At 39.3% G+C, this 27,422-nt stretch overlaps 1 protein-coding gene and 1 pseudogene across 12 annotated transcripts; one reads left to right on the top strand and one right to left on the bottom strand.

Annotated features, from left to right (window-relative positions):
• The first annotated feature begins 10,711 nt into the window (after positions 1-10,711).
• Positions 10,712-27,173, top strand: LOC140857062 (beta-glucosidase 18-like). 12 transcript variants are annotated; one of them, XM_073255325.1, is made up of 13 exons: positions 10,712-11,094; positions 17,029-17,226; positions 22,426-22,492; positions 23,399-23,457; positions 23,776-23,875; positions 23,965-24,039; positions 24,200-24,287; positions 24,562-24,814; positions 25,043-25,158; positions 25,323-25,572; positions 25,783-25,885; positions 26,263-26,371; positions 26,716-27,173. In XM_073255325.1, exons 2-13 carry the CDS (start codon positions 17,098-17,100, stop codon positions 26,933-26,935), a joined length of 1,569 nt encoding a protein of 522 aa, XP_073111426.1. In that variant the 5' UTR covers positions 10,712-11,094; positions 17,029-17,097; the 3' UTR covers positions 26,936-27,173. The 12 variants fall into 12 exon arrangements, 10 of the variants coding, with proteins under 10 accessions (XP_073111426.1, XP_073111425.1, XP_073111427.1 ...); XM_073255324.1 differs by lacking the exon at positions 10,712-11,094 and having other exon boundaries at positions 16,916-17,226; XM_073255326.1 differs by lacking the exon at positions 10,712-11,094 and having other exon boundaries at positions 16,918-17,226; positions 23,785-23,875.
• Positions 13,156-14,735, bottom strand: LOC140857063 (uncharacterized; annotated as a pseudogene).
• Positions 27,174-27,422: the final 249 nt, after the last annotated feature.

The raw sequence follows: 27,422 nt of genomic DNA on the forward strand, positions 1-27,422 counted from the left end.
TGTTTTTGATCCAATTATGCAAGAACATCTTAGACGTATTCAAAATAATGAAATTCAATATCATTATCTTAGTCATAAAATTCAAGATGAGTTAGTAATTGCATTAGCATCTAATATAAAAAATTTAATAATTAAAAGAATTAAAAAAGTAAAATATTATTCCATTATACTTGATTGTACTCCAGATGCAAGTCATCAAGAACAAATGTCTTTGATCATATGATGTGTGAATATTTCAAAAAGACCAATAACAATAGAAGAATACTTTTTAGAATTTTTAAAAGTAGATAATACATCAGGTTTAGGCCTTTTTAATGAATTATAATCTATTATAGAAACTTTTGATTTAAACATTGATGATATAAGAGGACAAGGATACGACAATGGATCTAATATGAAAGAAAAAAATTAGGGAGTACAAAAAAGATTATTAGAAATAAATTCTAGAGCATTTTATACACCATGTGCTTGTCATAGTCTTAACTTAACACTTTGTGATATGGCTTCATCTTGTAGTAAAGCTAAAATTTTTTTTGGTGTAATACAACGTATATATAATGCATTTGGTGGTTCTACAAAGAGATGAAAAATTTTACTTGATAATGTACCTAATTTAACATTAAAGCCATTGTCACAAACACGTTAGGAAAGTCGCATTGAGAGCGTCAAAGCAATAAGATTTCAAACTCCACAAATAAGAGAAGCTTTATATCAATTAGCTGAAATTTGTGAGGATTCAAAAACAAAGAGTGAAACTGAATATTTAGCAACACATGAGCTTGAAAATTTTGAATTTTTATTAGGAATGATTATTTGGTATGATATACTATTTACTATTAATTTAGTTAGCAAAAATTTACAATCTAAGGATATGCGTATAGATGTTGCCATTGATCAATTAAAAGGATTAGTTTCAATTTTTGAAAGATATAGAGAGACTGGCTTTACTTCTGCCATGATTTCAGCTAAGAAAATTGCAAATGAGATGAGAATTGATCCTATATTTCGTATAAAATGTCAAGTAAAAAGAAAAAAATAATTTGATAAAAATATTACTGTAGATATTGAACAATCACCAGAAGAATCATTTAGAGTTAATTATTTTTTATATTTAGTAGATCAAGCTATCTTTTCATTGAAACATAGGTTTGAATAATTTCAATTATATGAAAATAATTTTGGATTTTTGTTTGATTTCAAAACATTAATTTTATTGGATGAAGAAAGTTTGAAAAAATTTTGTCTTAATCTTCAAAATATTTTAACAAATGGTAATCATTATGATCTTGATGGGATTGATTTATTTTCAGAATTAAAAGTTCTAAAAGCAATTATGCCAAAAGAAAATAATACTGCTATTGATATACTTAATTATATTAATGAAATGAATTGTTATCCAAATACATCAATTGCATATAGAATATTATTGACCATACCTGTCACTGTTGCCTCTGCTGAAAGAAGTTTTTCAAAATTAAAATTATTAAAATCATATTTACGATCAATAATGTTACAAGAAAGATTAAATGGTTTAGCTATACTATCTATTGAAGAAGAATTATTATCAAATATTGATTACAAAGAAATTATAAAAAATTTTGTATTACAAAATGTACGTAGATTAATTTTTCAATAATAATTAATATTTAAAATATATTAATTTTTAATAATTTTTTTTTTTTTTATTTGGCCCTAGGCCTAAAAAATATCAGGACCGGCCCCTGCCAATGAGGTTGCTCCATATATATATATATATATATATAAAGTTTTTGCTATCGTCGAAATATTCCTATGAAGGAGGTTTGCAACATGTGGGATGCAACATGCAGCGGCGTGCTGAAGGGCATCTAACTATCAAGAAAAAAAAATGTTAGGGCATCTCAGCTCTGATCCTCTTCCTACTTTGGCATATTTGTCCACTTTGCCTTGTCATTTAGGGCATATGTGACTATTCTCCTAGGAGGATAAGTGAATTGGGCCATCTTTTTTAATATGGCCTTGTATCAACCAAACTCCCCCATCCCAAATCTTGTGGGACGAAAAAAAGGCCTTTATAGGTCTTTCTTACCCTACAACCCAAAGACTATAGAAATTGGGTTAGGTTTGGATAACTCTTTAGAGGATAAAATCTGGATGGGCCAATAGATCCGATTTTACTAAAATTTTCATTCCAAGTCTATAGGAATATCCAAACAGGCACTTAGATTGAATTTTTAACAATCTCTTCTAGAGGTTCCGATGAATGATGTAGGAATGAAGCCAAGTCCTTTTTTTTCTTTTTTTGTTTTCTGTTTCTATTGTTCACATTTGGCAGGAGTACTTCATGTTATCTTATCAATTGCTGGTGGAATCCACATCTCTAACTCTGCCATTCTCTGTTTTGTTTGATACTGTTGCTGATGCAGGGGGAACAAACCACCTATGGAAACGTTGCTTCTCTATAGGTGAATTTTATGCTGTTCAAAATGTTGTTCCGAAATCATTATCATTAATGCTTCTGTTATTGCTTGTCGTTGCTGTAAAGGAGGAAGAATCTTTGAGTTCCAAGCGCCAGGCTAAACAAATATTTTCAGATGGGAGATTTGATTCATTCTTGAGCAGGTTGGTTTTTACACTTAAATAATATGTTTTGGGGTTACCACCCAATCTGGGGTCTCAGATGGTTCAGCTCCAATGGCTACTCACATCTTAAATCTCTGCTGAAAGAGGAGCATGTTCTCTTTTTATTTCAGGGTATGGCATCTACCAGTACGATGTCTGTTTTCTTTTATCCCCACCTTTTTGGCTGTATACTCTTACTACAGCTCAGTCTTGGCAATGTACCTATCTCTCTTCTACCTTTCCAGGAAATTTTGAACTTAGTCATTTTAGTTTCAAGTTCTGAGTTTCTACTATGTATGTATCGAGCACTTGTTATCTTGGCAGTGTATAATTAAGTGACAGTTCTTCTTATGCAAAAAAAGAAAAAAAGAAAAAAAAAAAAGAAGCCAAGTCCTTTTAGATGGAAAGGATTTTGCTAGCAAAAAAAGAGTAATAAAGATCTGGATGCTTTTTCATCCTAAAATATTATCATGGATTGCATTCTATTAATATTTATAGTAGAGCGGATAGAAATTCTGTTTCTTTTTTTTTTTTTTTTATTTAACAAGTCTCTCCACTTTCTCTATCCTGGGGTGAGGAGCCGAACTACCAGAAGGGCAAAAGTCAATCAAAATTCAAAGATGTCTAAGAGGGTAAAGGTTTTTTTGTCATTTGAAATAGCGGGCTAATGATGTTGATCGGAGGAGTTGAAGGACCACTTTGAAATGGTTTGAAAATTTGAAAGATTAATTTGAAAATTTTTAAAAATCAATAAGTATATTTGAAAATCGTCCAAATTTGATGGGTGTCACCGTAATTTTATTTTGAACTAAAGAGAAATTCTTTGTGCACTGCAGGCGGTATAGAAAATCCGATGTGGAGTGCATCATCTTATTTCATTGGTCCACGTAGCCCCTGCTTTCCAACGGATATTTAACGTCTGCAGTTTTACTTTTTCGTTTGAAATTTTGAATGACGAAAATACCCCGACTCTTTGAAAAAATTATGACATCTTATGTCTATATTATGATATCATGCATGTAGAAAGTCATAATTTAATGCATAAAATGTCATAATTTGATACAGAATGTCATAATATGTCATACGATGTTATAATTTTTTTCAAATAGTAGGAGCATGTTCGTCATTCAAAATTTTCAAGTGAAAAAGTGAAACTGCAGACATTAAATGCGTATTGGAAAGTGGTTGGATAAAAATATCTCTTCCATATTATGATATCCTAGATCATATTATGATATCCTATATGTAAGAAGTCATAATTTGGATCATATTATAATATCATACATGCAGAAAGTTATAATTTGATGTAGGATGTCATAATATACCATAGGATATCATAATTTTTTTCAAAGAGGATGGGTATTTTCGTCATTCAAAATTTTCAATAAAAAAAAAGAATTACAGGCATTAAATGCGTGCTAAAAAATGGTGGCTATGTGGACAATTTGGATAAGATGGTGCACTCCATGTTAGATTTTCTACACTGTCTCTGGTGCACAAAGAATTTCCCTTGAACCAAAATATGATGATGAAGATAGCTTTTGTTGTCCACCAGGTACATTCTAATTAATATATTGGGCAACAATTGGACTGGCCCATGATAAAACCAAAAAGAGAAGTCGAATCCACAAGCTAGTCTAGGTTGCACGTTTGTGCAATGCTGCGGTTGTTTTATTGAAAAAGAAAAAAAAGGAGGAAAAAAAAATGCAAAGCAAGGATGCTAACCTCCAAGGGTAAGTTGGGTTCAATAACCGCAGAACCGAATAATCACTTGAAGAGCTAATTGTTTATATTGCAGAATATCATCAGCTGTAATGATAGAAGACTCAGAGAAAGTGAGCATGAACGAAAGAGAGATATATGCATGTGGAGCTACAAGGTGTGACATCAAATCTAGAAATTGTGGACTGAGATAAAAGAAGCACGGCATTGACTATGCTTTATGGGTTACTATACGATGCAAGAGCTATGCTCATGGTGCATGGTGGTCTAGGCGCATGTGCATGGTAGCTGAGATCACAAGAAGTGTGTACGAAACTCAGAATGCTTGTACAAGCAATGCATAAACGCAAGACTTGATAACATTTTAGTCTGTCTGGGATAAGCTCTCGGTTTGAAAATTTAAGCAGCGAATTGAAATTGGACCGTGTAATGGTCCATGGGCCCGGGCAGCCATTCATTGTGCACCATGTAGCACACCATGTAGTATATTTAGATGGAACAGATATTTAATATCGCTTAATTTTTTATTTTTTTAATTTTTAATGATAAAAATATTCTTTTCTCTGTACAACAAAGAAGAAATAATATTATTACTTCCTAATGCTTTGTATGATTTTTTGTGAATATATATGACAGTTTAAACTATATATATGACTTTTTGTATATTTATAACAACTTGAATAACATATATGACTTTCTAATGTCTTGTGTGACTTTTTATGAATATGTATGATATTCTTAACAATATATATGACATTCTGAACAACGTATATAGCTTCTCAATACCTTATGTAACTTTCTGTGAGTATATATGACATCCCGAATAATATGTATGACATCCCGAGCAATATATATGTCTTCCTAACATGTTATATGACTTCTTGTGGGTATATATGACATTCCGAATAATATATATTACTTTTTTTGAATATATATGATGTGTTGAACAATATATATTACTTCCTAATCCCTTATATGACTTTTTATGAATATATATAGCTTCCTGTAAATATATATGACGTCTCAAATAATATATATGACTTCTTAATAATTTATATGACATCAGAAAGTTATATATATTATTTGGGATCATATACATTCACAGAAAGTCATATATATTATTCAGAATGTTATATATATTTATAGAAAGTTATATAAGGTATTAGAAAGTTATATATATATATATTGTTCAGGATGTTATATATATTCATAGGAAGTTATATATATTTTTCGGGATATCATATATACTCACAGAAAATCATATAAGGTGTTAGAAATCTATATATGTTATTCGAGATGTCTTATATATTCATAGGATATCATATATATTATTCGAGATATCATATATATTCATAAGAAGTCATACAAGACGTCAGAAAATCATTTATATTATTTAGGATCTCATAAATATACAGAAAATCATATATATGGATCACGATGGTTTATATATTCACGAAAAATCATACAAGACATTAGAAAATAATAATACTATTCTTTTTTTTGGTTGAATAGAGGAAATGATATTTTCGTCACTAAAAATTGGAGGAAAAAAAATTGAGTGGCATTAAATATATGTCTCATCATTAAGTATGCTACATGCTTTAAGGTAATTAAATGATTCGTTCCACATCAAATTTATTTCACCGCATGTAGTGCACAAATGCTTTCTCTACGACGGATAGGTTTGTTGGCCTAAACCAACCGTTGAACCATGAAAGAGTTATGGGAAAGCCTATAAGAAAAATTATTGTGTGTAAAAGCTTGAATGGATTAAAATTCATCCTTATATTAGGAATATTGCTAGTTTAGATTATTTATCAGAGAAATTATTTTGGCTTTAGTTATGTATATTATCTACTAACAATTATTTTTTCTTCTTTATAGATTTCTCCAATTTTTCTCTCATTTATCTTCGCGCATGTTGCTTTTTGATTTTTATTTCTTAATATTTATTCAACCTTTAACTAAAATTCAGCCATTTTTTTTAAAAATATCACTTAAAATATATTAATTACTGTTGGGTGGATGTCTGGCCAGGACACCACCTCCCAAGATCCTTTCAGTACCACGCGATGCAGCAGGAAGAAAGAAGAAACAAAACAAAAGAAAAAATAATCAAAATATATGGATCAGCCACAAAAGGGCTCGCCTCCACGGGGCATGCAAACTTCACTATGAAAAAGAAATTTTACAAGAGGAGACCTCACCCTCAACCCTTGTACACCCAATTCTCTCTCACCTGAAGTTCTCCTCACAAAAGCTCTCTCTCTCTTGGAGACCTCCCTGAACCCCTGAAGAGCCTGGCGACCGTTGTCCAGGAGCCTCCTGCTCCTTCTCTCACAGCACTCTCGCCTCTCTCTCTCCAATCAGGTTCATACGGCTCCGTACGATGCGAAAAATCGAACCTTGACCTCTCTGTTTCACGATCAGGACTCTTATAGACCTTAATCACGACTTAGATGATGATTAGGACTCCTTAATCAACCCAAATCACGTCCCAGACCGTCGGATCAAGACCGGGAGCCACCTGGGCCGTCGGATCGCGCTCCGGTCCACGGAATAGTGCCGTGGACCGCGAGAAATGCGTGGGAAATGCCCACGCGGTCCACAGGCCCCGCCGTGGATCGCCCGGTCCATGGTGGATCGGGGCAAAGGGGCTGCGGACCTGGGTCGCGCGTCCCGCGCGGGCCTGGGTTGCGCATCCCGCACAGACCTGGGTCGCGCATCTCGCGTGGGCCTGGGCTTGGGTCGCGCGTCCCACGTGGGCCTGGGTCGCGCATCCCGCGCAGGCCTGGGTCGCGCGTCCCGCGCGCCGCCGCCTGCAGCCGCGCCGCTGCCGCCCGCCGGCGGTCCTCCGTCGCCTCGATTCTCGTGCCGACTTCAAAAGCTCGTATCTCCTCCATCCGAGCTCCGTTTTAGGTGATCTTGGTCTCGTTGGACTCCATTTTTCACCGTGAACCTCGCTGTGGGCTCAATGTGGGCTGAATCTCGAGGCATCAAATCCTAACAATCTCCACCTCGACTCGATATTCGGCCTCCTCCAAACTCCGAGAGCTTTTGGATCTCCTCGCCCCCATGCCCTGGGGCAATCGCCTGCTGATCATGGATGGACAAACATGGGAGTCGAGCCAGGCTGCTCGATCCCATCTCCGTCGTATGCTGTGCTCCTCCTGACCTGAGACCTACTCGAGGCATCGTCCTGCGGCAATAGGAATCTCACCTTGCGACGTCGCCTCTCGTCCTCCCGAGTCTTCTGTCTCGTGCCCGATCCACCTTCTGGAGCTCCACCTCGCTCTGGGCTCCGTCTGGCTCCCGAAGCTCCACCTCGCACTGGGCTCCCTGCTAGGTAATAATGTCCTCTGCTCCCCTTCTTCCCCTCCAGCACAATCCTATCGCCGCATAGCACCCTCAGGATTCCTCCACCAGCTACCGTCCTGTAGCCTCTCGAATCCAGTCTACTAAATAAGATAAGATTCCGCCTGAAATCGGATATGTATCGGACCTTCCCCAATCTCTTCACTGCACCATCATGTGTCCTCCAGCTGACCGTCCCAATGCCTCTGATCGCACAGCTCGATCCATCCGGCAGATATACAGTGCCCTCACTGTTCTCCAAGGAGTCAAGCTGCTCCTCTCTGCAACATATATGATAGGGGCATGCAGAATCTAATATCCACTGCTGAGAAGAAGTAGATACCTCATCAGATATCTCCAAGACATCTCCATCTGAATCGCTGCCGGCCGTCGCTACAGCAGTCACCGTCCGATTTTTCAGTTGAGGGCAATCTCTGGCTAAATGCCCCAACTCCTCACACCGGTAACACTTGATTTTTCTCAAGTCCCTCCTGGACTTAGACCGCCCTCGTTGTGATCTCCTGTCGCTCCGTCTACCGCCTCCTACACCTCCAGAAGCCACTAAAGCTGAGCTATCGCCACCTGAGCTCGAAGTTGGGTTCTTCTTCCTGAGAACTTCGTTCTGGAGTATTGCCGCGGTGACCTCGTCCATCTTGATAGTGCTTTTCCCCACTAGAAGAGCAGTCACCAAGGACTCGTACGAAGGGGGAAGCGACGCCAGCAAAACCAGCGCCCTGGTCTTCTCCTCAACGTTCTCGCCAACGCTGAGAAGGTCAGTGAGGATCTTCTGGAAGTGGCTCAAATGCTCCTGCACGCTTTATCCCTCAGTCATCCGCAGTTGGTAAAACTGCCTCCAGAGGAAAAGTGTGTTGGTGAGAGACTTCGCCATGTACAACTCCTCGAGCTTCGACCACAGCACCATCGGGGAAGTCTCGCTCAGCACATGGATCACCACCTCATCTGTCAGATACATACGGATGGTACTCACCGCCTGCATCTGTAGCCGTTTCCAATCCCGCACCTCCATGGTGGTCGGCTTCTCATCGCACAAGAGAGCATCGATCAACCCCTGTTGGATGAGCACGTCCTTCACCCTTGCCTGCCACAAGGAGAAATTGCTCTTACCATCGAACTTGTTGATCTCCATCTTGATTGTTCCTATTTTCTCCATCTTCAGTCTTGCTCACCACCACTGCAATCTGCGTCCTTGTACCACCTTGCTCTGATACCACTTGTTGGGTGGATGTCTGGCCAGGACGCCACCTTCCAAGATCCTTTCAGTACCACGCGATGCAGCAAGAAGAAAGAAGAAACAAAACAAAAGAAAAAACAATCAAAATACGTGGATCAGCCACAAAAGGGCTCGCCTCCACAGGGCATGCAAACTTCACTATGAAAAAAAAATTTTACAAGAGGAGACCTCACCCTCAACTCTTGTACACCCAATTCTCTCTCACCTGAAGTTCTCCTCACAAAAGCTCTCTCTCTCTTGGAGACCCCCCTGAACCCCTGAAGAGCCTGGCGACCGCTGTCCAGGAGCCTCCTGCTCCTTCTCTCACAGCACTCTCGTCTCTCTGTTTCACGATCAGGGCTTTTATAGACCTTAATCACGACTTAGATGATGATTAGGACTCCTTAATCAACCCAAATCACGTCCCAAACCGTCGAATCAAGACCGGGAGCCACCTGGGCCGTCGGATCGCGCTCCAGTCCACGGAATAGTGCCGTGGACCGCGAGAAATGCGTGGGAAACACCCACGCGGTCCACAGGCCCCGCCGTGGACCTCCCGGTCCATGGTGGACCGGGGCAAAGGGGCCGCGGGCCTGGGTCGCGCATCCCGCGCGGGCCTGGGTCGCGCGTCCCGCACAGACCTGGGTCTCGCGTCCCGCGTGGGCCTGGGTCGCGCGTCCCGCGCGCCGCCGCCTGCGGCCGCACCGCTGCCGCCCGCCGCCTTCAAAAGCTCGTATCTCCTCCATCCGAGCTCCGTTTCAGGTGATCTTGATCTCGTTGGACTCCGTTTTTCGCCGCGAACCTCGCTGTGGGCTCAATGTGGGCTGAATCTCGAGGCGTCAAATCCTAACAATTACTAATTCTTCTTCCGATAGCCATACAAGAAATTTATCTTGTTAGTCTTGCTTGAATATACTTTTATTTAATTTGACTACTAGATGTGACCATATATACAATTTTGAAAAGAAAACCCTATAGTTATAATGTTATCTTTATATTTAGAATCTTCTAAACACTACCGTAGTTATGTCATAATGTCTATCAAATATTTTTTTCCTTTCTCATACATACATACATGCATACATACATACACATACATACAGAGAGAGAGAGAGACATACATACATACATACTCATAATCCATTGAATAATAATTTCACTTGAAACTATCATGTGCATGATGGCATGATAGACCTTCATTTAATAAATTATCATCATCAAATCACTCTCCCAACTGGCTTCACCCTGCCATGGCATCTCGCTCAAGGCATGGTTTGAACTTCAAAATAATGGTTGTTAGTTGTCTTGATTTTATAGTGACCGTCATAACAAATTTGGATCCCATCGCAGGACATCTATAATAACGGAAGTAGAAAAAAATGACGACCGTTATGATCGATTATATAGACCTGGGTAACGTTAGAGTGTCGCCTTGGACGGGTGCGGCGACATTCGACACCCGACACCGGGGCAAGGTGCGGCGGCATTCGACGGGCCAGCGTGTGACCGCGGATTTCCACGTGTCGTTATGCGACCTTTACCGTTCACGAAGCATGCGGCGAATTTCAGCCTTCCGATTGGTTTAAAAGCAAAAAAAGAAAGCGAGTCCCTGAAACGAGATATCAACACCCAATGGCTCAGATAGACCGGATTCTCTTATCCTGCGCCGGATATTCCCCTACAGCGAGCCGGGACATTATGAAGCGTATTACCTAAGAAAGGTCCACCGATTGGACGGTACTCTGGGTCTCGAAACTAACTTGAATGGTTATGTACCCTCGCTGCCTCTATACCGTTCACCTTCGCTGAGCGCGGCCACCGAGTCCGCGGTCAAAGTCCAGCGGCACGTTGGATCCTCTCTCTCCCCGCTCGGAGGAGACGGAAGGATATAAAATCTCTAACCCTAATTTTCGATTATTTTCTCGCGAAGAAACCTCGATGAGATCTATCTTGCGTCGAAGCTAGGTTCGGATTTCTCCCCGCGAGTGGGAGCTTTTCTTTCCCAAGATTCATCCGGCCATGAAGCTCCGTCGCCAATCTAGGGTTTCCATGGCATTCTTGATCTCTTTCCTCCTCGTTCTGAGGTTCGCCGGAGAGTTGTGTTTCGCCGACAACCATCGGCCGAAGGACGTCCAGGTCTCGGTCCGGGCTAAGTGGGCCGGCACCTCGTTGCAGTTGGAAGCCGGGTAGCCTTCTTCTTGAATCTTTTTTCCATTAATGCGTTACTTTTCTGCATTCTTGTTGGATATAATATGCACATCGAAACTTCGTAATGTGGATAGTGAGGTATTGGATTAGATTCGTAAATCTTGAGGCTTGAATGTTACTTCGATCTATCCTTTGTTCTTTTTTGCTAAATAATTGAATTCATGACGCTGTCAAGATCTTGTTTATTCTTTATTTGGAAGAAAGGACTAGAGCTTTTTGGATATGAACAGACTGGATATTCTTTCATTATTAGGGAGCGATTGGCCTGCCCTCCATTATTTAATTATAAAATTCATATGCTACTTCTATCTGATCCTCCATTGATGTTTTCTTCTCGGAACTGTAAGTTGCGTCACCAACAATATACTTCGTCTTGCCTGTAAGATAGAGTTTTCTCTGATTTTGTAAAGAAATTCAAGGAGTTGGAACTGAACTTATACATCTCTGATTGAAAATGGTGTTAGCGAGAAGCTGGCATCGAGAATATCTCTTTATTTTAGGAAGAAGACTTGGGAAATCTTCTGGTACGAGTGTAATAGTAAACTTATCTAAAAATAGGTGACTAAGATTTACTTTTTCCCTTCCTGAACAAATGAAATTCCAGAGAAATTCAAATTAGGCTTGCCTGATGTAATCTGGATGCTTGCCACCGCCAACAACAGTCACCAACTAACTGAGAAATCAGTGACTGTGTTGTTCTCTTTCATGATAATTTTTGTGTTTGCTTTCCGTTTATAGTTGCATTGTTGGCACTGGTGTATGACACATTGTTGGCATAGAAGTATTATGTTGCTTGTTATTTGTTTCTTAAGTTTATAATTCGTGGGTTAAAGAGCACTTCAGCTTGATAGATTACTAAAGAGTTATTACAACATATATCAACAGAGAATTGCTCTTTAAAGAATGGAAAAACCTGTTTTGGGAGTTTACTGATCTCTGGCTAGAAGCAGATAAAGGCCCAGACTGTTTGACGGCTGAACGCTGTATTCACGAAGGGTCCATGATGGGCGCTCGCTTCTAAGCGAACCCTCGAGATCCGTTTTTGTATTTTCTCTTATGCTTTGATCAGCATCTCCTGGACTAGTGCTCTACCGGCAGTTGGTGGGTGATTCTTTTATCTTCTTATCCTTCTGATGACGAAACTAGTTAAATCAGCCACTTAACAGCTTATTTGGATGATTGGGCTGACAATCCTATAGAATTCATGGGCCAGATCAGCACAACCAGCAAAATTATTGAATTAAAAGGCTAGGCTATGCCTATATTCTTAATTACCCAAGAGTATCTTTGAAATGGGCCAGTCCAAATAAAAGACTAATCTATAATCCTATAATTTTGCTGATTGTGCTGGCCCAACCTATGAATCTCGTAGACGATCCAACCATCTGAATAGGTCCTAAATTAGTTATTTAATCCCATATGATGGGATGGTAGCCATCTACAAGTACTCCATCCTACTTGGTTGTACAGAATAATACACAAAATTTGGAGGGGAAAGTTGAGTTAAAAAAACCATCACTGTAGAAGTCTTAATTTGCTATGGCGATCATGAGAGTTAGTTACGTGCGTTGGACATGATGTGACTGTAGGCTACCTATCAAGTGGTAAATATTTCACATTAAAAAGAGAGATGAGAAAAAAATCTAGATCTTTACATTTAACTGTTTGATGGGTAAGTGTCATCCGTTTAATGTTAGCCCCCTTGAATGATTCACATTGATTTTTAGCCACTAAAACCACAATATCAGGTTTGCATGTTTGGATCATGGTTGCATACTATCATAATGGTCGATATAATTGCTTTAGTTCCAAATTAGAGTGCTCTAGTGTCATCCGTTTAATATTAGTCCCCTTGAATGATTCATATTGACTTTGAGCCACTAAAACCACAATATCAGGTTCAGATGTTTGGATCGTGGTTGCACACTATCATAATGATCGATATAATTGCTTTAGGGTCAAATCAGAGTGCTCTAGTGTCATCTGTTTAATATTAGCTCCCTTGAATGATTCACATTGACTTTTAACCACAATATCAGGTTCAGATGTTTGGATTGTGGTTTTACACTATCATAATGGTTGATATAATTGCTTTGGGGCCAAATCAGAGTGCTCTAGGTGATAGAAGAATAATCATTTAGGAAATGGTTTCCTTGAATCATGAGTATTCTCCATGATCGGACCACAAGGTGGCAAACCTCGCACAACGCGACATAAGCTTTTGTTAATGGCAAAGCACTTCGCTGGAACATTTTGAAATAATTTACTGGGAGGAAGTGGGCCCTCTAGACTATTGTATGATACATCTGTGGATGCCAAACTTATCATGCTTGCTATGGATGAAGGTATGGCACCAGATAAATTATTGTGCGACAACCACAAAGATACTAAATTAGTCAACTTTGCTAGTGGTGATGGTATCTCTCTTGCAAGGCAATTATGACTCAAATCAAGTAGTTCCTTTAAGCTTTCTATCTCACCAATTTGTGGTGGAATGCTCTCATTCAATCCATTGTTACTCAAATCCAACGGATGCAAATTAGAGATGTTCTCTAGTTGTTGTGGTATTGGCTCTGCTTCGATGGTTATCAAATAAATCAAGAACTTCCAGATTGGACATCATTCCAGGTAGCCTGTTACTACTCAAATTCAAGTTGCGTAGTGAGCTCATGCCACTTACCTCCCTTGGTATCCCTCCAACAAGCAGATTGGAAGAGACATCTAGGACATCTAGGAGGGATGGAACCTGCCAGATGGTTGTCAATTAACTCCCAATTGCTCTATTATATGAAGCATTCTTAGTTCACGGGGAATATGACCGGACAGTTTGTTTTGGTAACGGTAAAGAGTTCTTAGATTGGTCAAGTTACCAAGGGCTGAAAGGATGGAACCAGCGAGATTGTTTTTGGCTAAGTGTAGACTAACTAGACTCTTGATGTTACCAGTTTCTGGAGGTATGGAACCAGATATCTGGTTTCGGTACAGATGCAGGATCTTTAGATTTGTCAGGGAGCAGATCGTAGAAGGTATTCTTCAAGTGAAATGGTTGAATTGGAGTTGGAAGGAGCTGAGTTTTGTCCAATTGGCAGAGAAGCATGCAGTTATGTCACCGGTGAATTTGTTGTGAGATAGGTCGGTTTCGGAGATACGAGAAAGATTAGCAAAAGACAGTGGCAGGTTGCCGGAGAGAAGATTGTGAGACAGATCAAGAGATGTGAGAGAAGAGAGCGTGCCAATAACAGGTGGTATGGCCACTGAAGAGGTAGCCGAAGGTGGTGAGAGAAGCAAAAGAGGAGATGTTGAGAGCGTTGAGCTTACCTGACAAGCCAGCACGATGTAGGCTGATCTCAGTGATGACTCGGCTTCTATTTTCGGCACAGGCGATTCCAAACCAGGTGCATGTGTTGTTGGAGAGAGTCCGGGAACTGAGAGCTTGTGGGCTTTTGAGAGTGGATTTCCCGTGGAGGAGAGCCCTGGTTTGGGATTTCAATGCTGAAGAGGTTCCAGCAGCTGCTAATGATGATAAGTGGAGTGGTCGGAGGGATGCTAGCAGGAGCTGCCAAAGGGCGAGAAGAGCAGTGGAAGGGAGCGGGAGCTGAGAGAATGGCTTGGCATCCATATAGCTACAGGAAACTCTAGCAGTGCCCGGTGGTTTTTTGGTCTCTGTTGATTGGTGCTGAGGTGAGGATTGGGTAATTGAGCCTGATGAAGGGACTTGGCTTTGAGCCTGATGAATTCACTTTTGTCGGCATTTTTGGTGCATGTGCTTGTTTGGAGGGTATAGATTTAGGCAAGCAATTGCATTCTGTTGTAATCAAGAGCAATCTTGAGGTCAATCTTTTTTTAGCTCAATGCAGGACATGGACAGCTATTATTTGCAGATGAGCTCAGAATGGTTACAATGTGATGCATTCTTGTTGTTTCGGAAAATGCTCAATTATAAAATTCAGTCAGATGTGGCCACTTCTGCTAGTGTATTAAGAGTCTGTGCTTGGTGAGATGCTTGGTGAGATGGCAGGGAAGTCCACGCCTATTTTAGTGTGTGAGCGGTGCTCTCGTAGACATGTATTTAAAATGTGCTTGGTAAGCGCTTCCCTTCAGGCCTTTAAAGAACTTATTTTGGATGGAAGTCTTTAAAGAATTGGAATGTAAAGAAAGTGGAATGTAAAGAAGACATAATTTCATGGAACACTGTGATTGTTAGATTAGCAAAGAAAGGGATATGCTGTAGAAGCACTCATGCTATTCCTAGTGATGGAAGAATCACAAGCCTGATGATGTCACATTCCTCAGCATTCTTACAGCTTATAGTCATGAAGAACTAGCTGGTCTTTGAGGGACATGTTTTCGTTGACTCAATGACCAAGTATGAAATAATTCCAAGAGTTGGTCACCATGCTTTTGTGATCGATGTCATTGGCCCTGGTGGTTTTCTTAAAGAGGCCGAGGAGTTGATTGGCGAGCTAATACTCTCTGAACCTGATGGTGTGATGTGGGCCATTGCTTTCAGCTTGTAGAATTCATGAGGATCAAATGACGGGAAACGAGGAGCTTATGGAATTGGACCACATAATTCTTGTCCTTGTGTTACTTTCCACTGTGTATGCTGCATAACTAGTCTTGTGATAAGGTAATGACAGAAGCCATGGGAGAAAGGGGAAATAAAACAAGCATTTTTGTGGCAGGTGACAAATTTCATCCCGATGCTGTTGACATCTACGAAACTCTGGTTGTGTTGCTGAACTTGATCTGCTTTTCATCGGTGAAGAATATGGATGGGTCCTCTTGTCTGGTCTTTCATGAAACTCCACATGTAAAGAATCCAAGGAGAAATTATTAGCTAGACTCATTTTACCATGTAGGTTATAGGCAAATTCCATAAAACTTCACGCATCAGTTGATTTCTCATTAACTGTTAATCATGCATGCTTGGTTATGAGATGAAAAAGAGCCAATCAAAACTTTCAAAAATTAAATCCTTGTTAATTATGGTTAGTAATTAATGAGGAATCATCTGATGTATGGAGCTTTTATTGGTTTTGTCTACAGCTTATGTGGTAGAATGCATCTACCTAATATGGATATCATTTGGCCTTAAAAGTTATGCAAGGGATACTTGGTTAGCACTCCTAAGAGGCTTGCTATTTATGTTGGAAGGTTGTTTCTTCCTCCTGCCTTAGACCTCCCTGTAAAGCTGCAGTTCAAAATCTCATGACAAGAGAAGTTTATCTAATTTACTAGCACAACTTGTAGCTTATCAATATCATAATGCGTATGGATGGCAGGTTATTACGTTGGGCATTGCTTGAGGATCTGCTCAGATTGGAATTCTAGAACAGCTGCCGGAAAAAGAATCTGCTCTCTCTCTTTAATTCTAATGTTCAATGAAATAGAACTGATATTTGGGCTATGAAGCCAGCGCACCCCCCACCCACCCAGACACACACCTACACAAAAAAAGAAAACTGACATCCTCCATCACCAATAATCACATTTGGGATGAACTTACCATACGCTTTTAGCTTAGCTAGTCAGTACCTTCCTCTCCGATGGAAACTAAAAGTCGTGGTAAATGCGGCCTTTTCTGAAAACACGGTTAATATGCACAGACTTTAGGCCTAATAATTTAGTCCAGTGCGCAATGTCGATCACCTCAACAAAAATTGTCTTCAATTACTCATGAAAAAGAGATCCCAACCACTCGTTACCATCAGGGGGTCCACGCCTTCGTACTATTTTGAGACATACATATCCACCTGCCAACATTCGTACAGAAGGAAAAGGTTAAACAAATAGCACGTCAAGTTCAGGATCCAAGTATAAATTTTTCTTTTCCTTTTTGCCCGTGCCGGTTTCTAATTTAGAACACGCAATCCCTCCTCTCTCTCTCTCTCTCTCTCACTCTTAACCAGGTGGATTCCCAGGCCACAGTTTTTCCCACTGCTTGTTCTAACCCACCTCAGATAAGTTGGTCCTGAAGCATGGAGGAGAAGAAAACGTGGATGTTGGCATTTTGTTTGTTTCTTCAGCTGCTCTGCTCGGTTTCCGGGCTCGACCGGGGCGAGTTCCCTTCATCGTTTCTCTTTGGAACTTCGACTTCTTCCTACCAGGTAACACCCATTAACTTTTTATCTTTTGGTGATCCTGCTTTTTGCCCTAATTTAAAACAATGGCCATTATAATGACTTCAGAGGCCAGCCATGTGGGTATTTCTCTGTGTTTAGCAGTTTAATAGCATTCGTTATGACTCAAGACGATTATTTTACTGTTTGTGTTTATTAATGACCAAGAGTCATTGTTACAACCTTCATCTTATCCCTGAAGGCTAAAACATCCAATTATTTAGAGTTAATTAACGGCGCACTAACGGTCATTATTTTCGTTACAATCGTCTTTGTTTTTTTTTTTTGAAAGGAATATTTTCATTTTAATCGTCAATAATGGTTTTGGAGGGTGGCTTCTTTTTTGATTTTCTTTAAGCTATGGAATATGACAAAGTTGACCAAAGTTAACTATAGCGATTACACAATTATTCACATTATAGGCCGAACATCCACAAACTTGTTACTTTATTAATTATTATCGGCCACGATTCCACCATCGTGTTACTTTTAAGTCTAGATCAAATCAAAATCAATCAGAACTTAGCAATTGAGGTCGGATGCGGGTTTGTAACATTATCTTTAGCACCCATTATTAGGTTGGGTAGGTTTAGCTTGGCAAGGTATGATTTGTCTCTTGCTGTGTAACATCAAAGTGGATGGTGGTGCAAAGAGAGATGAGGACACGATGCTTTTTTAGCACCCATTATTAGGTTGGGTAGGTTTAGCTTGGCAAGGTATGATTTGTCTCTTGCTGTGTAACATCAAAGTGGATGGTGGTACAAAGAGAGATGGGGACACGATGCTTTTTTATATGATGTTTGTTCGTCTTTCAATTTGGTGGAGAAGGTGGGAGTACTAGTGGAACAAAACGCTGTGTTTGACGGTAACATCCCGTGAGACCAATCTCTTTTTGATCCATTGCAGTATTTGACGGCGACGCTGTATGGAAACAGTATCTTGCTCTCTCCATATCTATTTGTTTGATGGTCGATTTGGGTCTATAGTAGTACTCATATAAGATTCTTGAGGGGACCTTTGCCGAGTTTACGGGGGCTGTCGGTGCCCGCGGCTCCACCACTAGGTCTATTAGACGCTAATTACTGGTCGGCGAAAAGAGCATCACATCAACCGATGTGACATCAAATCTTTTCACGAGATCCTGGAAAAGATTTTCAAACATCAAACGTATTCGCTACATGGGTGGTGTATGGTGGGATGAAAATTCTAGACTCAAGAGAAAGCGATGGGAAAGGCACCAGAAGTTACCTGACATGTTGAACACCTACCAACCTCATGGAGGCTTACGGGGGACCTGCAGTTACAGTTATTTTCCTTGCATGCCTCTAAAATGCAACGCAGAGAAAGCTACATATCGATGGATCCTAGAGCCAAATTCAAGTTTACTGCATAAGTATCAATTGATTGAGTTGGTAAAATCTTTTCTTTTTCTTTCCTTTTATCATTTGATCAAGTTACCACCCATCCATCCTTCTCTTTAATGAAAAATTATTTGGGGAATTAAATCAATCATGGATCTCGGATGAAATCATACTAGCTCTATTACATATAAAAATGAAGAAAGAGAATAAATAGAAAATAGTTTTATCCTTCTTCATGGTGAACCTTATCTATTTAATAATTTCTCCCTCACCCCCCTTTTTTTTTTTTTTGATATAAACGAACGGTCACACCAGTCTGATACAAGAGCAGCCTAAAAGATCAGGATATACAAAATTTCATAGACTCGTGGATAATCCTCATCCTGTCTCCAAATTCAATCACCAGAGTGCTCCGCAACAAAAGCCGCTACCCAGTTTGCTGCAGTATTAGCCTCCCGGTAAACATACCGAACTTTGACCACAATAGATTGACAAAGGGAGGTCCAGATATTCTGAATAAGCGAATGAACCTCGAGCTGTCTCACATTCTCCTAGATCCAAGCAATGATGGTAGCAGAGTCACCCTCAAGATAGATCCTCTTTGTGTGAAGCTGCTGTCTGGCAAAGGTGACACCTGCCTAGGCGGCATGAAATTCCGCATCCGAGACAGAAGGCTCAAAGAGGTGGAAACCACCAACCACCGAGAGCCTAACATCAGGGCCATGAATGACGAAGCCCACGCCGCCTCTCCCATCTCTGACACTACCATCAAAGATCATCTTGACAAATCCCGAAGAGAGGGGCTCCCAAGAGATGGAAAGAACCCTGTAGGTCACTGCCAGGCAGTCAGGAAGCTCTAGGGTTCGGGGTTATCAAGGGACGGAGTGGCAATGTCAAATTGGCAATACTTCAGTGCAAGACAGATAGCTCTCTCCACCACTTGACGAGCAGAAATCATCTCACCAACAGAGACAAGACTGTTTGCGGTCGTCCTATCGGTCATGCTTTGACAGATCAAGCCCAGGAAGAAATCTAGCCATGGGTCAGTGCTTGTCTCCCATGGATATCATCCGCCTATCTCCAGATGACTCTCGCCCTAGGGCAATGCAGAATAGCATGCTCAGTAGACTCCTCCTCCATCCCACAAATCGGACATAAGGTCGAAATCTCCATGCCCCTCTCCCTGAGAAGTGTCCGTGTGGGGAGTCGGCTCCATGCAAGTTTTTATAAAAATATTCTCACCCTAGGATGAGCGGCTACTCTCCAAATCCAAGCAGCCTCGATCTTCCTGATTGGCATCGATCCATACAACTGGAAGAGGTCCCTCAATGGAACCTTCATGTAGCAGGAATGACCCTAGACCCTAACATCCAGATTGGGGTGCACCAAAACTGAGGTGGCAAGGATCCGCTCTGCTAGTGGGCCCCCAAAAAGCCGATTGATCTTCTGAACTCTCCAACTCGAGCTGTCTACAGTATTGAGGTCAAAAATCCTCATGTGGTCCTCACCTCATTGCTGATAAAGATCGGCCAGCAAGAGAGAGAAGTACTCGAAATCCATGTATCTTGGGTCACCTCCACTGAATGCCTATCCTCGATCAAGCATCTGATCCATAATATCAGACCCCCGAGCACAAATCTTTCTCTAGATGAACGAGCAATCACGGACAGTCTGGATGGGGATCCCATGGCTCCATCCACCGTAGCGGGCCCTCATCATCCTACTCTACAAGTAGTCCAGTTGAATAAGGAATATGGCTGCATGTCTGGCAATCAGAGCCTCTCTCCTCATCATCAAGGAATGGTTCCTAAGGCCACTGTCCCGCACAGACTAGCACACCACCTTCCAATACAATAGATGGACTCGCTGTCGATCATGCCTGGATCCCTACAAGAAGTTGCGAAACTACTGCTCCATCTCTCTAATGCAAGCAACTGATACGACCGTATTGGTCAAGAGGTACACCGAAAGAGAGCTCAGCACCAATCTCATCAGAGTCATCCTGCCCATGAAGGACAGGGTGTTGGCTTGTCAGCCTTGAAGATGCTTCTGGATTCACTGCTTCAAAGGTCTGCACTCAGCCCGCCTCAGGGGACAGCTCGTGATCGGAACACCAAGGTAAGTCAGCATCCTCATTTTCTCCCATATTGCTAGGCACTCCCTGATTGCCAGTCTCACCTGGGGCTTCATTCTCAGGCTGAAGATGACCGCAGACTTCTGAAGTTAACCAACTGACTCGATGTCCGATAGTAGGCCCCGACAATGGAAGCAAAGTGCTCTGCATTTCGGGACAAAGCATGCCCAATGAGGAGGCAGTTATCTGCAAAGAGAAGATGCGAGAGTGACTGGACACCAGGGGCAGGCCAATTCTGCTCTAGGGCCTGCTCCTGAACTGCTGCTCTCAACGTCCTAGATAATGCATCAGCGCATAAAATGAATAGGTAAGGGGAAAGGGACAATCTTGGCAAAGACCAACAGAGGAATCAAAGAACTTCGTCAAGGTACCATTGACAAGGATGGCGAAGCTCAGGGCCTCAATGCAGTCCATGATCTAACCAATCCATCTCTCTCCGAGCCCTAGCTCCTGAAGCATCCGTTGAAGGAACGACCAGCTCATCCGATCATACACTCGTTCCATATCCAACTTGATCGCCATGAGGCTGTGTCGACAAGGAGCTTGCTAGAGGTCATACATAAACTCTTAGACCAACATAACATTGTCGGTGATAGTCTGACCACTAACAAAAGCATCCTGCACCGTGCTGATCATGCGAGGCATCAACGGCTTCAGATGTCGAACCACAATCCTTACACACATTATGTAGAGGGTGGTGCAAAGACATTGGTCTGAAGTACTCCGGAGTCAAAGCGTCAGGCCACTTCGGACTCCAAAGAGCCATCTATTATGGCATGTATTACTCATGATGACTCAACCTGATCTGAAACAACACGAAACCCAAAAGAATACTCAACTACTCATGCTTGTTATGCAGTACACATTGTAATAATAATCTTTATTGCTCATCTTGCTTGCGGCTAAGTGAATGGGAAAAGATTCTCAACAATAACAAACAATAGCATTATTTGTCCAGTCACCCAATTTAGTGGACAAAATAGTTGAATTTAAAATTACTATTTTATCTAGATAAACAAAATAAAAGTTAAGTAACAGCCCTTATTTAATTAACAGTTACTGTAACTTTACATTCTCATTATATATATATATATATATATATATTATTATATATTATATATATATATATATGTATGTATGTATGTATGTATGTATGTATGTATGTATATCTGTATATATCATATATATCCATATATACATATATCCATATATCCATATATACATATATATGTGTGTGTGTGTGTATATATATATATATATATATATATACATATATATATATATGTACACATATACATGTATATGTACACATATACATGTATATGTACACATATACATGTATATGTACACATATATATGTATCTATATATATATATGTATATATATCCATATATATGTACGTACGTATGTATGTATATATGTGTGTGTGTGTGTGTATATATATATTTATTTATATTTATATGTATATATAAAATTTGTTTATATGGTCCCTCCTCCGATGGGACCTACATGAGGATAAGGACAAAGGGGGAAAAAGTTTGTGGCATTATTATTTGTTGATTGTATGTTATCCCAACATAATGCAATAAAATACAAGAAAGAATATATAGATAAATTTAAAGAGTTCAGTGAGTTCTAGGGCCAATACTGATATTTGATATATCTCATAATTTATTCACAATTATCTTTCAGATAGAAGGTGCATACCTAGAAGGTAACAAAAGCTTAAGCAATTGGGATGTATTCACTCATATACCAGGTAAGTTATTTGCTTCTCCACATTTCAGTAATGCTTGCAGTGCTTAATTGAGATTCAAAAACTGGATAAAAAAGATTTTGGAAAAAAGGAAAGAATATAGAGCTTCTAGCTTAGGGCTTTGTTACAGTGTTCCACAATTCCAAACACTATGCGAACCAAATTTAGTTGAACAAGCCTTTATGCCATTTGTGCCTCATGTCAGATGCCCCAAGCAGTGGTACATGTATTTCATTCATTCATTAAATTGATATGCCCGTTCTCACTTCATGATGCTTATGAGGTATGACTTGCCACTTGGTCTAAATGACAAGAACTTTACCATCTTGAAAATTGGCATTTTTGGTCATTTCTTCTTTTAAAAGAGAAAAAAGAGATATAATACAATTTCAAAATCAAGAGTATATTGTTAAGTTAGATAAACAATAAGAGGATGTGCTTTTTTTTTTTAGGACCATCCATTCTAGCTATTGCATGCAAGTCTAGCCTAGCATTAAGAACCTGGAATCTAGGAGTTCTTGACCAGACTAGAACTCATGAATCATTCCAAACTAAGGAGCGGATCTACCACTCAGGCTACAAATTGATTAGCTCAATTGTCTGGTTTTATTTTATTTGCATTCCCTTGCACCCTTCATAACAATATAACATTTGAATTTGTGAGATTTTAATGTGGATGACAAGTCAAACTTGTGGCGATGGCACAAGCAATCCCAACTCATGGAAATGGTGGATCACAATTTGTTAGCTCATAGCACTGTATTCTCTTAAAAATATCAAGGCATCATATATTTCTCAAAGCTTAAATATTCATGAAGAAAGACTTTTTTCTTTTCCCTTTTCTGCAAAGATCTAGTGTTCTAGAAGGATCTTCAATATCTTTTCTTTGCTTTTTGGAATTTTATTTAGGTCATATCAAGGATGACAGTGATGGAGACATTGCCGACGATCATTATCATCTCTACATGGTGAGGATTTTTTGGAGGGTTGGATTATCAGAATATCGTCTACCACAATTCTTACAAAAAATTTATATGCTTAGTAAGACCAACCATGCAAACTATACAGATTTAGAATAGTTGCACCAAAACATGATGTGGATACATAGGAATATATGGTGAAATTTTTGAAACTACGGTTATTAGTTACTTGGCATATGCAGCTATTAACTCATTATATAAATTGAGAATTCACTATTACACTATGAGCTGTTATGTAATGGTTTTTACAAATAGTCTTAGATATTGAAAGATTTTTTCTCTCAAAATGATACCATAAGATTTTAGTTACTCCAGTGTGGTTTCAAACAGGAGGATATTGAACTCATGCATCAACTTGGTGTCAATGCTTACAGATTCTCTATATCTTGGTCAAGAATTTTACCAAGTGAGTTATAGTCTAGCAATGGTACACTAATATGTTTCCAGTGACTGATGATTTAGTTTCACTAAGGAAATTTAGCCTACTGGCAACAGGAGGTAGGTTTGGGAAGGTTAATTCAGTGGGCATCACATTTTACAACAGACTTATTGATGCTCTACTACTTAAAGGTATTGCTTCTCCTTTTTGTTTTTCTTTTTTTTGGCTGCTTTCCTTGTTTCGTAGCATTGAAAATGAATCTAAATTGCAAGTAAATTGAATGTCTGTCTGTCTAACAGTTGGTTTTGCAATTTTAACATAGTCGATATTCCCTCTTTATTATTGATGCAGGGATACAGCCATTTGTTACATTAAATCACTATGATGTTCCTCAAGATCTTGAAGATCAATATGGTGCATGGCTGAATCCCCAAATACAGTATAATCTCTTTCCTTCACTACAAATCATTTTTCACTTCTCCTTTTTTTTTTTAAATAATAAAAATATCATCTCTTCAGGAATAATATGAAGAAAATACGAATAATATGAATAATAGTACATTAGCATTTATGAAGCAGGAGAATTCAGAAAATATGACACACTGATACATACTGAGTTCTTGAGCTAAGTATCACCTCATCAATCAATCTTGGTAGAGCTAACTCAGCTGTGACTATTTTAGTTTTGTTCTTTTTTTGTTTTTTTAATACAGGAAAGACTTCGGACATTATGCAGATGTTTGTTTTAAAGCGTTTGGGAAGAAAGTTAAATATTGGAGTACACTCAATGAGCCAAACGTTGTTGTGATACTGGGTTTTATAACTGGAGAATATCCTCCTCAACATTGCTCAAAGCCTTATGGTGATTGCCTCTCTGGTGATTCAAATATAGAACCATATATTGCTGCACATAACATCATACTAGCCCATGCTACTGCAGTCGAAATATACAAAAAGAAATATCAGGTAGATGTCATACTAATAGAATCAAAGTGATTTTGCTTCACTTTTATTATGCTAAACTGGGGGGAATAAGACAAAATAGAACATATCATTTAGAGAGATATTGGGCCAGCGTATTTTGCAACATTTAATGGCAGCAATATAATCTCAAAAAAGTGCCCTATATATATTCTTCAAATCTATATTTATATGATGGTGGACAAAATGTTAATCTTTTCTTTTATCTTTTAGGTGAAGCAAGGAGGTTCGATTGGTATTGCAATATCTGCAAGATGGTATGAGCCACTCAGGGATATTCCAGCAGATTGTTTGGCAGTTCAACGGGCTTTAGCATTCGACATTGCATGGTAAATTGATAATCATACTTCAAATGGGTGTTAGTGAAGACACCAAGCACTTAAATGATTCATATATTTATTACTTAAATGAGACTTTCCATCATTAGCTGGTGCATTACATAAATTTATCCTAGTATTCATGATATCTGAGATATAATTATTCATGTTTGCAGGTTCCTTGATCCTGTCATATTTGGTGAATATCCTCCTGAAATGCGCCAGGTCCTGAGTTTAAGATTACCAACATTTTCATCTGAGGATAGAAGAAAATTGCAACATAAATTGGATTTCATCGGTATCAATCATTACACAAGTAAATATGTAAAAGACTGCATATTTTCTCCATGTGAGGGAGGCAAAACAGAGTCGACTGCGTTTGTGATGAGCACTGGGGAAAGAAATGGGATTCCAATTGGTACTCCAGTAAGAGCAGAAGAACAACAGTACATTTCTTAAGCAACAAAATTCATCGGACTAGGAGAACTAGAATAATCATATGTTTGCAAGCTTTAAATGACGATATAAAGCTTTTAGCATTCTAGCACCTCACAGCATTAAGACAATACCATTTGATTTTGGACTTTTTTTTACATGCCCCACAAAGTCACTTACCAACTGAATCTTTTCTTGTAGACTTCAATGCCGGATAATTATGTGTTTCCAGATGGTATGGAGAAGATAATCATGTACATTATGCAAAGATACAATAACATCCCCATGTTCATTACTGAAAATGGTGAGTCAAGAAAAAATGGCAAGGAAAATGGATTTTTTATTATTGCTTATATCTTCGTTGATGTAAATTTGCATTTCCCATCATTTAAAATTTCATGATAGTTTTACAATTGATTGATTAATCATCTAGACCTATGAACACAGCTACTCTCTTTTAGATGAGTGGGGAAGTCTTGTTCTTGTGGTCAGCTAAAATATGGTGTAGCCAAATATTTTGGTATTCAAATAGTCAAACATTTAGCCACTGTGCCAAAAAAAAAAAAAAGTTGCTGCATTTTCACCCTCTCCCGTCTCTTTCCCTCCACTTCTAACACATAAACTTTGATTACTCCGATATATACTTTAGTTTCATGTGGATACTAATATAGATCTGCACAGGTTACGCACAAGGGAGTACTAGTAATGATCCAACAACAGATATGCTGAATGACACGAGCAGAGTGGAATATTTGCATGGCTACCTTACTTCTTTGACAAGAGCTGTGAGGTGATTAATAATTATTAGGTTGTTTCATTAACGAATTTTTTTTTAGCTTTAGACAAAAAATTAGATATTCATAAACATTGATGTTACATCCACAAGAATGCTTATCAAATGCAATGAACCTATGATATGTATAAAAAATTAAGGATATAATAAACATGAATGACCTTCATAAAGAACAACATTCTGTAATGCAATCCATATTTCTGATTTATAAAATATAGAAAGCACTTCTTTCGACTTTGCTAACAAACTGCAAGTTGTTTTCTGAATATCATACACAGAGAGATTTATTTTATTTTAAGTATATATACAAAATAATTGGATATGTGTTTGTGTGGTTGCAGGCAAGGAGCTGATGTCAGGGGCTACTTCATATGGTCGCTCCTTGACAATTTTGAGTGGCTTTATGGCTATACTCAAAGGTTTGGGCTCTATCATGTGAATTTCGAGACACAAGAAAGGACTCCAAGACTATCTGCAAAATGGTTTAAAGAGTTCCTAGAAGGTCCAGAAGTAATTGAAAGGATGAATAGAGATTTGGAGTGTCTACGATCCATATACTAGTTGATATGGAGTGCTGATGTCTTATAATGTAATATCCCAACTAACAGGGAGCATATGGAGATATGAGATACAGATGGTTTCCTCCATTCATAATCCAATCACTTTGCTTCCCTCAACCAAGTGTTACTTGTCAACCCTTGATTCTCGCTGCTGCATACTTTCATTAGCTTGGTTGTAAATATTTGTTATGATGTAACAAAAGCACTTTCACGGATAGCAAACTTTTATATTAGACAGAGATATGCAATCACACTTTTATGCTACCTGGAATGACTGAGAGGGAGAGAATGATGCAGTTTTTGATGACTATTAGCTGTTCAGTCGACAGGAGAAAAATGGCAGTCTGAGCTTGTCCGTAACAGCTTAGATTTATGTCACTCCAATAATATCTTTCTTTGTTCGAGCCATGACAGCCAATTATATACCAACAATTGGATGGAAGCCTACAATTCACATGGAATGGATTAGTGACTTTGGATAACTTCTT

This window comes from Elaeis guineensis, chromosome 4 (genome assembly GCF_000442705.2).
Source record: "Elaeis guineensis isolate ETL-2024a chromosome 4, EG11, whole genome shotgun sequence".
NCBI classification, from domain to species: Eukaryota; Viridiplantae; Streptophyta; class Magnoliopsida; order Arecales; family Arecaceae; genus Elaeis; species Elaeis guineensis.